Below are 12473 nucleotides of genomic sequence, written 5' to 3'. Positions count from 1 at the left end.
CCCCCCCCTCCGTGTGAAGGGCGACAGCTTCAAAACACAAACAGAAAGACAAAGAAAAGCTCTCATGCTTCCCCTAACCTGTCAAGAGCTTCTTTGAAGCTTTTTCTCTGGACGTCAAACTGGAAGATGGTCCTCTCGCAGTCGGTGGAGGCGTTGTCGCTCCCACCGTGCTTCTTGAGGAAAGCATCAAAGCCGTTCTCTGACGGGTACTTCTCGCTGCCCATGAACACCACTGGAATGCGGCGGGGAGTAGATCAGAAAATAAGAAGGAGAATTGAGAAGCAGGAACAAAACAAAAAGGGGGGGAGAAAAGGAACTTGCGCGGAGATGCTTATTATTTGTGCTTTTTGTTATTTGTGGGGGGGGGACAGTGTGCCGAACACGGTGTGATGTTTTTGTTTGGTGTTGTTTTTTTTTTTCTCTTTCTTTGGTTCAGTCCGAACAGAAAATGATAGCTCTGTTTTCAGATACGGCTGCACGCGCGGCTCTAAATAGTGTTGTGAACATTTTTGGTGACAGTTTGGATGACAGACTGCGAGAATGAGCGAGGGTTTCCTTTCAGACTAATCGCTGGAGAACAATGTTCAGCCGTCTCCGCTGATAGCAGCATCGATATCATAAAGTGCAATCCGGACGACTCGTGACACTTTATTACAAGTCCAGGTTTTTGTTTTTTTTTTAAAATATATTTTAAGACAGTAAAATTGTGTTTCTCGCTGGATGCAGGGAGGTCATTTTCTGCTTCCTGTTGGGGGACGTTAAGGCTGAATTATTGAGCAGCAATGTACGCTGGGCTATTGCTAATCTTTGTTGCCTTACAACCTGGAATTTAAATGAGTTTTTAATAATAACTACAAAAATACTCCACATTAATGGAGTTAAATGAGGGAAAAAAAATCATTTTTAGGCTATTAAACTGTCACTATAACCATCTGAAGCCATGCAACTTGATCACCTTTTGTAGTAGTAAGGGCTACCACCAAGCAAGAGATGTCATGAAGACCAAGGAATTCTCCACACAGGTCAGAGACAAAATCATGCAGAAAAGCAGATCAGGGCTGGGTTAAAAAAATATCCCAGAAGCCTCAAAAATCCCATGAAACACCATTAAATCCATTAATAGGTGGAAAAATTATGTCACCATGAGAGGGTCGTCCACCAGAACTCATGGCTTGGACAAGGAGGGCTTTAATTTGAAACATCCAGGAGGTCAAAGATAACCCTGATGGAGCTAGGCAGCACAGAGCTGGGATTTATGGGAGAGCAGCAGGAAATGGTTAAAATAACAAAATAAAAGCTGGGCCGTTTCAAATTTCTTCCCCCAAAATGTGTGGAGGACGGTGCTGTGGTTGGATGAAACTTTAGGCTATCAAGGATGACACCACGTCTGAGGCAAACCTCACCATGCTGAGAACACCATCCCTACAGTGAAGCATGGTGGTGGCAGCATCATGCTGTGGGGGTGTTTTCGAACCAGCGGGGACTGGGAAACTGATCAGAGTTAAAGAAAAGATAAATTCTTGAGAGGAACTTGGGGTTTACCAGAGATCTGAGACAGAGACGGAGGTCCACCTTCCAGCAGGACGACGTCCCCAAACCCACCACAACTCAGGTGGTTTAAGGAGAACCAGCTAAAGGTCCTGGACTGGTCCAGTCAAAGCCCAGACCTCAGTCCAGCTCAGAATCTCTGGTTTGGTTTAAAGATGGACTCAAGCAGCTCCCGTCCAACCTGAAGGAGATGGAGACGTTTGGACAAAAAGTCCATGTTGGACGGACCAAGATCCTGGAGACGGACCTGAAGAGGCACATGATGCTGGAATTATTGCAGAAGGAGACTCCATAAAGCATCGCGTTCTGGCTGCTGAAAACATATGTGTACCATTTTTCAGTTTTTTTATGTTTTAGAAATATTTATTATTAATCTGAAGTATTTTTGGGATAATTGTTGCTTTTAATTTAAATAAAAAAACAATTAAGCTCCAGCTTGTACGGCAACAAAACCGAACGATTTCTAGGCTGCATATCATATGAGGTAAATTAATGATTACTGTCTATCTAATCTACCATAATTTCATAATCATGACGATAATTAGGTTACACTCTGATCTTAACTCAATCTCATAATCGTATTTATAAAAAAATTAAAATAAAATACTGGAAAATAAACCTGTTAACGATCAACATGAAGCATAAATGCAGTAAGTGGTTATTTTGCAGGTAATGATGCACAACGCATAAAAAGCAGGAGGGGAAAATGGGTCAGAAGAATCCCCAAAGCTCATTTTGTGCCTTTTGCCCCCCCACCCTGGGTTAGTCTGGCCCCGAGGAGAGGGTTATTCTGGGAATTGTCACATAATGTTAGCCGATCGCGACCGAGACAGAACAAAATAACGAGACGCGCACAACGTACCTGGAGTATGCGACGACTGGTAAAGGGACGACGCGTGTTAGGAGAAAAAATTTTAAAAAAAGCATTTCTGCGTGTTTTGAAGGGGCTTGATTGGGGTATCGAGGAAAGACGGGAAGGGGAGTAATTGGGCAAAGAAAGAAAAACAAAAAAACTTGACTGGACTTGAATCTGCAGTGGTGACACCACAGTTGTGTTACAAAAAACGAGCTATTTAAGCGGCAGATTACTTACTCTCTCCTTCCAGACAGGATTTGCATCAACGCCAATAAGTACAACAGCATCAAATAACTGAGTATCATTTAAATCCTGCAGCTGAGAGGAACTGTCAGATAGTGTTATCTCAGTTTGTCCTCTGGGGAATGAAAAAAAAATAAAAACAGATACCAAAGGAAGGATTGCCTTAACATTTAGAGGAATCGACTAGTTTGTATAATTGACTTTCTTTTACTTTCTCGTCCACTCAGTCGAATTAACTTATAACTTTAAAATGTTCCAGTGTCGTCCTGAAAAACCGCTGTCGGTCGTCCGGTTCGTTTTGAGAGGGCGGACAGATGCGACTCGACTCCCGAGGATTAATTACTCACTGTGCTCCAGGAAGTGAGCGAGGCCGGGGAGATCGCTGGGGTCGCTGAAGCTGCCCACGCCGACGCAAAGAGCTGCGGCAGACTGAAACACACACACACACACACAATCAAATCATCTTCTGAAGTGCTGAAGAGTAACTAACGTGGACACTAAAGCTTGGGCCGACAAAACATCACAAATGTTAAACACCTATTTTGCATATATAGCAGGATATGTTAATATACTTTTTTTATAAGAGGTTATTTATGAGGTACACCCTCGACTGGTTTATTAATCCATCACAGACCGACACACACCCAAATGCTTAAACTCGTGGTTGGTTTAGAGCCACTAGCATTCCTCGAAGGTATGGATATCCCCTGCCACCTTGAAGACCAACACCAACCTGGCGAGATGTCCCACTCAGAGCATGTCGGACCGAACTACTACATTGCCGGATTTCAGCTCCGTATCTGTGAAACCGACTGAGTTTAAGCCATTTTTTTTGTGTTTGACAGGGTTGGTTATCTTCAAAAGCTCATCAGTTGTGGATGAACATTCGACGAATACATCACGAGAGTTTCGTCGAAATCGGTCCAGAGGTCGATGAGATATTTTGCTAACAGGCAGGGATGACTCCGTTAGTTATTGCTGGGAGGAAGCAGTGCTAGCAGCATCACTGTGTCAACAAAATATCATTAATTCTTTTTAAACTAGTCTTTTTCCTGATATTATATTTGTCCCTTTTATGAATCAAATGCATCACTGACTTTAATTCATGATTAAAAAAAACAAAAGAAATCTGCCAATTTATGATCATAGTTTAGGGTCAGATAATAACTGTAGTTTTTTTCATTTGGCATAATTAATCAAATGTATCAGCTCAGCATCTTTTATGATGAAAGACTGTTTCTTATATATATATATATATATATATATAGTTAAATCAATGAGAACCAGACTTATTCTGTGCTGCATGAATTAATTAGTGTTTTTCTAAGTTAAATTTAAACAACCTTTTGAATTGTGCATTCAGGGCCATTGTGGGATGCAATGCAGCGTTCTGGAAAAAAAAAAATAAAAAATTGTGCACTGAAAGAACTAACAAGAACGGAGCTGAAAGCCACTGACAGATTAGGGAATTTAAGAAGTACTGAGACTTACGCCAACAATTGCAATACAAGTGTTGTTTAACAGCACGCTCTGTTTAAATAGCTCCCAGTTCGGGCTGGCGTGTATTTGTTATTAATCTCCTTTCGGCATAAAAACTCTTAGTTTCAACACGACTCCGGGGATGTTTAACATCAGTGCAGCTCGCTAAAGCAGAAACGGCTCTGCAGCAAAATGTCAACGCCGTACCTGTTTCTCGGCGTTCCCTTTCTTCTTTTTCCCCTCCTCGTCTGCGTCGCTGCCCCCGTCCTCATCGTCGTCCGATTCATCCTCAGACTCGGCGCTCTCCTCCTCTTCCTCCTCCTCTCCTTCTTCGTCTTCTCCATCTGACTCGTCATCGTCCAACAAAGGCCCGCTGTAGTCGGAGATGAGCAGAGCTCGCAGGCCGTTGTCTAAAACGACGTACCTGTGAGGTCAAAGGTGAAACGCCGCAGGCATCTTTAAGAAACTGCAGTATCACTGCTTCCCCCCCCACCCCTCCTTCTAGTTTGATTTTCGAGCAGGCTGTTAAATCATGCATCACTTTGAAGACTATCTCGAGGCTCGTTCTGTGCTCCTTCGCAGCATATTTTCCGTGTACGCCCCGCAGAGGCCCGAGGCGCCGATGTGTGCTTAAAGCATGAAATCATATCATCAGACTACAATGGTAAGAACGCGCTGATCCAGCTGGAAAAAGAGGCTCGGTATCGTTCGTGGATTGGGGTTAGTAGATCTGGGTAATTTTTTTTCCCCAGCACTTTCGCATTCATGAATGTAGAAAATAGCGCCAGTACATAAAAAAGAAAAGCAAATTAAAAACCAATGATGTCAACAGGAAACGCTCAACAGAGCAGAGCTGAATTAATCATGAGAATGTCAGCATCCGGTGTGAAAGCTTGAGTGAGCCACTTAAGCGGTTGTTACCTGTACTGTTTAGGATCACTGGGCGACTTGACGATCTCGCAGTCTCCAACGTTGTCCTCTCCTCCTCCTTCTCCTCCAGCGGCCTGATTTCCCTCCAAGGGCCCCTCCTCGGCCGAGGCCCCCGACTGGAGCGGGCCCGGAGAGTCGCCCGCCGGGGCGTTAGTTGACTTGCCGGTTTGCGGCATCGTCGGCAGAGGCGGCGGCCCTCCGGCGCCGCGGACCGACAGCAGGGCGCGGCCACGGGCGGCAGGACGGATCACCGTCGAGGGCAGCGTAGTCCTGAGCACGGAGACGCACCGTGTCAGCCGGAACAGGGCGATGACGGAGACCCTTCCTCACGGAGGAGTATAGCACCTGAAAGGGAATCAAATCAAAACAATGTGAGACATCACATTTTCTGCTCAAATGACTGAAGAAATTTGCTCTAGGCGCTCAAACTCAGTTGTTAAAGCTAAAAACACTATAAGAAGCAAAATGCTACCTTAAAGCTAAAGGTAGCAAGAGCCTAGCTGAAAGCTAAAGTAGCAGAATAGCTAAAAGCTACAAGTAGCATAAGATGACAGAAATTGAGCAGATATGTTGAAGCTGATTTCAGAGGGAATCTCAATGTATGTCTGTGGGGAAACTATTTGTCAATAAAGTTAAATATTTTGAAAAGCATAAATATGACAAAAAACAGAAGCTATAGCAGTCATCTCCTGAACGTGTTATGTGAATAGCTCTGACAGCACAAAGTATGCAGAAGCAGTTAGATTACCAAAGAAGAAAAGAAAAAGCTTCAGCTTGTACACAGCTAAAGCTTCAGCTGGACTCCTGCGCTGTCACACACAGACGCTCACAATACACCTATTCACATGGACTGTCTGGTGGTTTCGACCCCATTCAAGTCCGAACGAGCCTGACCGCGCCGAACCCGCACGAAGCGACACTCACCGCACGAGAAGTAGCTTGAGTTTACAAAAAAAAAATAAAGCAGCCGAAAGAACGGAGAGATATAAACAGGTGCAGTTAAAAGGGGAACTGCAAGTCAGCGACTTTTTAACTAGTTCACTAAACGGAAAAAAAGAAGAAAAAAAACCCAAACCGAAGCTTTAAAAAATGTTTCCCCCAACCCGGTAAGTTGTATCCATACCTTCGTCTTTGCTAGCCAAAAAAAAGGCCTTAGCATATACCGGTTTAACAAGAAGCTCTGCGATTGGCTAAAGAGATCGGGTACCGCTTCAAAACGCTCACCGATTGGTTCTCCGAGTGAAGGGGCGTGGCTTAATTGTATGACGCGTGCGCCGGGCGTTGCAGTCCTTCAAACGTTATATCGCGTACGTTACGTCGTGTAACAAACGCTTTGTCGCGTGTGTTACATCGTGTAAACCTTACATCGCGCAGACCGACGCGGCAGGCTAGGCTTGGTGCGAGTGGTTGCATTGTGCCGTAACGGGGAGTGGACTCGCGGGGGGGAGCAGCTGTCGGGGCCATCTGTTTCTGATTATGTTCGCCTGATTGAAAGCGTCCGGCCGGCCCGCTTGTCGCCGCCGCTAAGCGTTACAATTGGTCGTTTTTCAATTTAACTCGTTCGCAGGGTGAACCTGAAGTGAAACAGGTAGCTGCGCGCGCTATAAATGTGCTGCCCCCCCCCACAGAGCGTTTTGATGCACCTGTACCAGGGTTCAGGTCAGCACGCTCGTGACCGGTAGGTGGCAGGCACAGGCCACGAGGAGCTGGGAGCATTTACTCCTCATGAGATGACCTTATCACTATTTTTAATAACTGCCTAGAGCTCATTGACAAGATGTGTTGGTTTGCCTTCCAAAGATTCGAAAAAGATAGATAAGAATAAATTAACCCTTAACCCGCTGTTAAAAATAGAGAGTAAAATAAAAAAAGAGCCTTCGAGGGGGAGTAAACAAATAGCTCCTCAGTCCTTAAATCAGAGTCAAACGGATAAAAACAAACTCTTATCGTGAATAAGCCACACTGACATTTATCCAGGGCTCTTCCTCAGCCTTTACTCTGCAGAGTGTTGGCATTTCACCTCTCTGCTGTGCCAATATGTCCTCCCCCTCACTCACCAGCTCCCTTTCGCTCTCTCAGTCTGAAGCCAATCTGATTTGCCCCTGGGTCTGTGTTGGCAGAAAGAGGTGATAAACACCGCAACCATGACAACCGGCGAGCTTCAGACGCACGCCGGAGTTCTTGTGTCCTAATGGCTTCGCTTGGCACGCTCTCCACACTTTCATTCATCACGTCCGGCCTTCACCTGAGCTGATATTGGGGCTCTTGGGACAGATAAAAGGTGGCACAGCTCTGCTGCACTTTGAGCTTTCTCATCCAGTGTTTTTCTCCTTTTTTTTTTAAAGATAAGCTGGTGCGATGTCTATCAGCATGTGAGATGAAACAGTGTTAACACTAAAGCCTCCACATCACTTTAAACAGAGCTCTGGCATTAGCCGCTGAATAAATGTTTCCTCGGTCTGATTAATATTAACAACGAATGTTAAAATCCCCAACAGGCTGACGTAAAAAGTACTGACCTGGCTCAATAATACCAGGTTCTCTCAAACATATTCTTAAGCTCACTAAAGGTCCACATGCTTTGCAAAGTTCTATGCAAGCACAAAGCTTGCCTAGTGGTTGTAAAGAAAAAAAAAAGAATAAACTTCAATGAACTGTGCAAAAGTGCTTTTACATGCCTTGCCACGCGAAAGCTATCACAGCCAAATGGCAGACTTTTGTCGGTGATCAATTGGACAGGCCTCCGCAGGCCATACCCCCCACCCCCCACATCCCACTTTGACGCCAGTGCATACGGCCTTTTTCCACGGGAAAGAACGTCCACTTCCCCATCTCTGTGACTGAACCCAAATTGAAGTTCAGATTTGGTACCCCAGGCCTTGCCAGAAAAAAAAAAAGGCAAAAATGCAATGCAGAACGCAGCCTTCTGGATCATGGCAGGTTTTATGAATTTGTCCCCCCTCGGACAGCTTCCCGCGGAGCCATTGGAGGCTGCAGCAGGAACCAGAGTTCTTACCTTACAGATTCCGAGGGGGCAAGGTTCCCATGGCAACTGATTTGAATCCTAATTAAAACAGGAGATTTGATTAATTAGCTCAACGATGTGTTTGTGTGTGTGTGTGTGTGTGTGTGTGTGCGGGGGGAAGTTGGCGTGTTCTTGTGAGTCATGGTGTAAATGAGGAGGGGAGGGGAGGGGGGTGTTATATGCTTATATATGTGTGTGTTTATGTGTGTAATCATGAGCCCATGGGTAATCCTGTGAATCACCACAGCGTCTCCTGCCTGTGTGTGCTCATGTGTGTGCATGTGTTCCCTGTCTCCCGAGAGGCTCGTCCTTGCCTGCAGTACTGCTGTGTGAATCAGAGGTGAGTCCTCCGGAGTTGCCCTTTGCTTTAATCTGGAGCTAATGACAGAACCACCTGCCCTCCTGGCTATTCTCTTCCCCCCCTCCTTCCTTTCCTCCCTGCAAATCACAGCCATCCCTCTCAACCCCCATGTACCCACTGCTCATTGTTTCCTTTTCGCTCTCTCCCACAGTCAGGCTGTTGATTTCCCTACCCTCCTTCTGTCCCTCTTCTCTTCTGCTGGCTTTCTTCTCCTCCTTACACAGTTCAGGGTGCCATTGCCTGCCTCACACTACACTGAGTAACTAAGAGACACCGGAGGGGGGCAGAGAAGACCCTAAAGACACCAGGGCATGTGTATGGGGGGGGAGAGACACACAAGACATGAGATCTTAAAGGACACAAACAGTCCATGCTCCTGCTCTTGTCGCTGCCTCCTCAAGTCTCTAGTGCGTGTGCACTCGCGCATGCAAGCCTATCCCAGTGGACGTCTTGTGGGCAGGAAAAAAGAAGCATAATTGGAGAGAGCCACAAAACTGAGATGACCACTTTTTGCGATATGTCCTCAGTGGAAGGGGAGATGGGGTGCAAGAGCGTGCGGAGGAAAACAAAGTGGATTAAATCAAAGAAACTGTGGCAAGGAAACAAGCCCGAGTTAACAAGGGCACACAAGACAGTCAAAGTAAGAAAGAAAACGAGGGAGGGGGAACAAAAAGAAAAAAGGGGGGAAAGAAAGGAGGGAAATATAAAGAATCTAAGTATAATCTGACAGAAATAATTCAGTTTGGACAAAAGAAAATGCCTTGGAGATAGGGGAAGCGGAGGAGGAAGAAAGGAGAAGTGTTTGAAATGAAACAGCATGAATCCCCATCTATTTCAGCACTGGACAGCTCCACAGACAGCACTAGGCCAGTATAAATAGATCCCCTACTTTAGAGGCCCAGTCAACACTCCAAAAAAAGTACTTTATGCAGCTCCTGCCCCTGAAGAAAAGACACGCAGGTATCTGATGGTGCCTGATAACCATCTTTTCTCAAGTTCCTCTCCGTTTGTTTTCTTAATTTAGGGAGCCTCCACAGCTCAGCGGCATCACTGCAAAGTGTTTTTTTTCCTGCCAGATTCTCCTTCAGGGGCCACTGTACGCTCAATCTTTTGATCTTATTACATCATGGGTCTGACACTGGCATTTAAAAAAAAAAAAAAAAACCCTGAAGTAATCTTTAAAAACCGTGCGTCACTGCAGCGTCCTTCCGTGCACCAATATGACGGCGTGTTTAACGGGACCCAGTACTGTTTGTCTGCAGCCTGGGCAAAAGCATGATGTTCCTGTGTCTGTCTGGGCATGCATGCTCTGTCTCTGCCGGCCTGTTTCCATTGCAAGCAAGCGTTAAGTAGCCTTGTGGGGAAGCTGTAATAAAGACTAATGCACCTGAGAGCCCTGAGATCCATAACCATCATCTGCATCTCCCTGATATTACTGGAACCGTCTCTGTTACTGTTTCTGATAGAAATCTCCAGGGAGAGCTCCCCCCCTCCCCCCACTCTCTCCACTGCTACAAGGAGACTGGGGGGGAAGGAGGGAGGGAGGGGGAGATGCACCTCTCCATTCCCTCAAGGTGATTCACCTTATAATGCGCGCAGAAATCAATGTGAAATTGAACTGAAAATTGAACTTTCAGCTGAGTAATGTGGGAGACATGTTGTTATTAAATCTTTTCCTATAGCCATGAAACCGGCTGGCTTGATATTTGAATGCACATTTTCAACACCTCGGCACCACAGCGCATTTATTTGAGACCCTGCTGGACCCCAGGTTTTACAGGGGCCCTATAGCTGCCACTTAGAGGCAGTATTGATAGCTCAGCAGCCACCCAGCAGGTTGTGATTAGCCGGTGTAGGGAGCTGAATTCAGTGTCGGCGAGGAGTTATCTGTAGCGCTCACCACCATTTGCTAAGTTATTGCTAATACCACATTTTTGTTATAATTGAAGAAACAATGTTATTAATTAGTGAAAAAATACTTTGTCTTAAGGCGTGCAACATTCTTTGTTATTTAAGCTGTTTGTGCTGCCATATACAGGGGCACCACAAAGGGTGTGTGTGTGTGTGTGTGGGGGGGGGGGGCACAGCACCGATAAATTAGGACCCCTAACAAATTTGACATGAATCAATTTGTCCTATCCTTCTGAGTCCTTAAGCTTTTTTTGATGAGGATTTTTAATTTCCTCAACTAGTTTAAAAAAATAGTAACTTTTAATTAAAAAAATTAAATAACTTAAAAAAAACCTTGAAGTTAGTTTCCTGAATAAGGACAGAAGGTCGAAGTTTAATAGAATACTATGCTGTTGGATTACAGGTTGGGACGGAGATGACCTGTGCCATCCTTCACCATTTTAAGCAAAATGTTGACTAAATAAACTTGACTGGACTTCTGCTTGAGGATGTAACAAGCAGTAAAGGTAAAAACAACTTGTAAGATGTTTAACCTGATTGGCTTTTTTAATAACTTTAGTTTGCACTGAATATTGAGCTTGATTTCCTAAAATAACATTAGTTGGTGCTAGCTGGCTGACACTAATAGCTGTTAGTGTCAGATAGCGAGCACCAGCCCAAGTTGTATCTAATAATCCAGATTTTTAAAATCTTTTTTAACTCAACCTATTAGTAGCTCTAGTTCAATGGTTCCCAAACTTTTCAGCTTCCAACCCATAAAATAACAGTGACAAAGGTGTGTGACCCCATCTGTTGGCTGTTTAAACATCTAAAAATGCTAATGACTCCATTAAATGCGGACAAAATGACAACACAAACAGTCTTAACATCTATTGTGCATTTTTTTTAAATCGATTTATGGACTTGTATTTCAAATTTTTGTAACTATTATGGTGCAAATACAGCATTAAAACTAAGCTTTTTTATTGTAAGTTTATATCTAGAGATTATCTAAGCACCCCTATTTGCTGAGTGACCCACACTGGGGTCCCGACGCCAACTTTGGGAATCATAACTGTAGTTCAATAAATTAGTCATTTTAACCCAATTTTGTGGTAAAGAAGTGGACCCAGCATTCTGGGTCGAACTAATAATCCAACCCAGCTGAGTTAAAACTACCTTAGCTCAAGTTACAAATTAGGTTAGTTTTTAACCTAGCAATGTTTGTGCTTAATTTACACTTTGAAATAATAATAATAATAATAAAGTTTATCAGAAAGAGATTTCTTTACTCCCATATTGCAGTATTTTTCCACAAAGCTTACACCACAGCATAAAAAAATCTGTTATGGCTTTTCTTTCCCCAAGATTGTCAGTGACCCCCCTCTGGCCACCTATTTGGAAAGTTTATGGAGGCACCCTTGGGTTTGATTGGGTTTTTAGCTTTTTTAGCAATGTTTGTACACTTTATTCAGCTACTGCTGGGCTCACACATCTCTGCTGTTGTTATTCTGGGGGTCAGAACCATAAACATCATATACTAACAGACCGACATCCTACCTTTTCTTGTTGGCAACTGGAGCCAGCAGGAACCAGGCTGTGTTGTATTTTTGGAACCAGAGTCTGTGCAGTAAGGAGAAAGGTTAAGCCCCGCCTCCTCTCCATGCACACAATCAGGAAGTCAATGAGCTTTTAAAATTATTACAATAAACTTCAGTCACGGCGGTGCCGCGTGCGAGTTCTGGCGAGCGCGTGCGCAGCCCAAGCCAGCTGGCGCGAAGTCGCCATGGCAACACACATAGTTGTTTTTTTTTTTTTTTTTTTTTTTTGTGGGGGGGGGGGGGGGGGGGGGGGGGGTTGCTTAAGAACAAAGTAATGATGTCCTGAGTTACTGTCGGTATGGTGGAACAGTCCGTGTGTTTTGTTTATTTCTGTTTTGTTTTATTTCGTGCCACGCTGCACGCACGGGCGTGACGTGAGCAGAAAGTTTATGGGTCCCGCTCTCCCCGCTGTAATCTGTTTAATCTGTTTATGACCGGAAACTAAACTGCCCCCCTCCCACCCCCTTTTCTCTCTCTCTCCCCTCTCGTGGACGCAGAGAAACCGGCACTCGCGCGCCGCCTCGTATTACATGATTAATT

The 12473-nt window shown here is 44.7% G+C and overlaps 1 protein-coding gene across 2 annotated transcripts in view; it reads right to left on the bottom strand.

Moving 5' to 3' along the window:
- Positions 1–6200, bottom strand: part of nrd1a (nardilysin a (N-arginine dibasic convertase)) — a 27237-nt gene extending 21037 nt beyond the window's left edge. Inside the window, exons 1-5 of one of the 2 annotated variants that reach the window (XM_025005226.2) lie at positions 6180–6200; positions 5048–5401; positions 4334–4550; positions 2995–3076; positions 79–232 (exon numbers count right to left, since the gene is read on the bottom strand). In XM_025005226.2, the coding sequence (XP_024860994.1) occupies positions 79–232; positions 2995–3076; positions 4334–4550; positions 5048–5232 (638 nt within the window). In that variant the 5' untranslated portion in view covers positions 5233–5401; positions 6180–6200. The other variant, XM_017417354.3, reaches the window with a different exon arrangement.
- Positions 6201–12473: the final 6273 nt, after the last annotated feature.

Source organism: Kryptolebias marmoratus, linkage group LG10 (assembly GCF_001649575.2).
Source record: "Kryptolebias marmoratus isolate JLee-2015 linkage group LG10, ASM164957v2, whole genome shotgun sequence".
Taxonomy (NCBI): Eukaryota; Metazoa; Chordata; class Actinopteri; order Cyprinodontiformes; family Rivulidae; genus Kryptolebias; species Kryptolebias marmoratus.
Note: the sequence above shows the minus strand (reverse complement) of the source record. Positions and strands in the feature narration are given on the sequence as shown.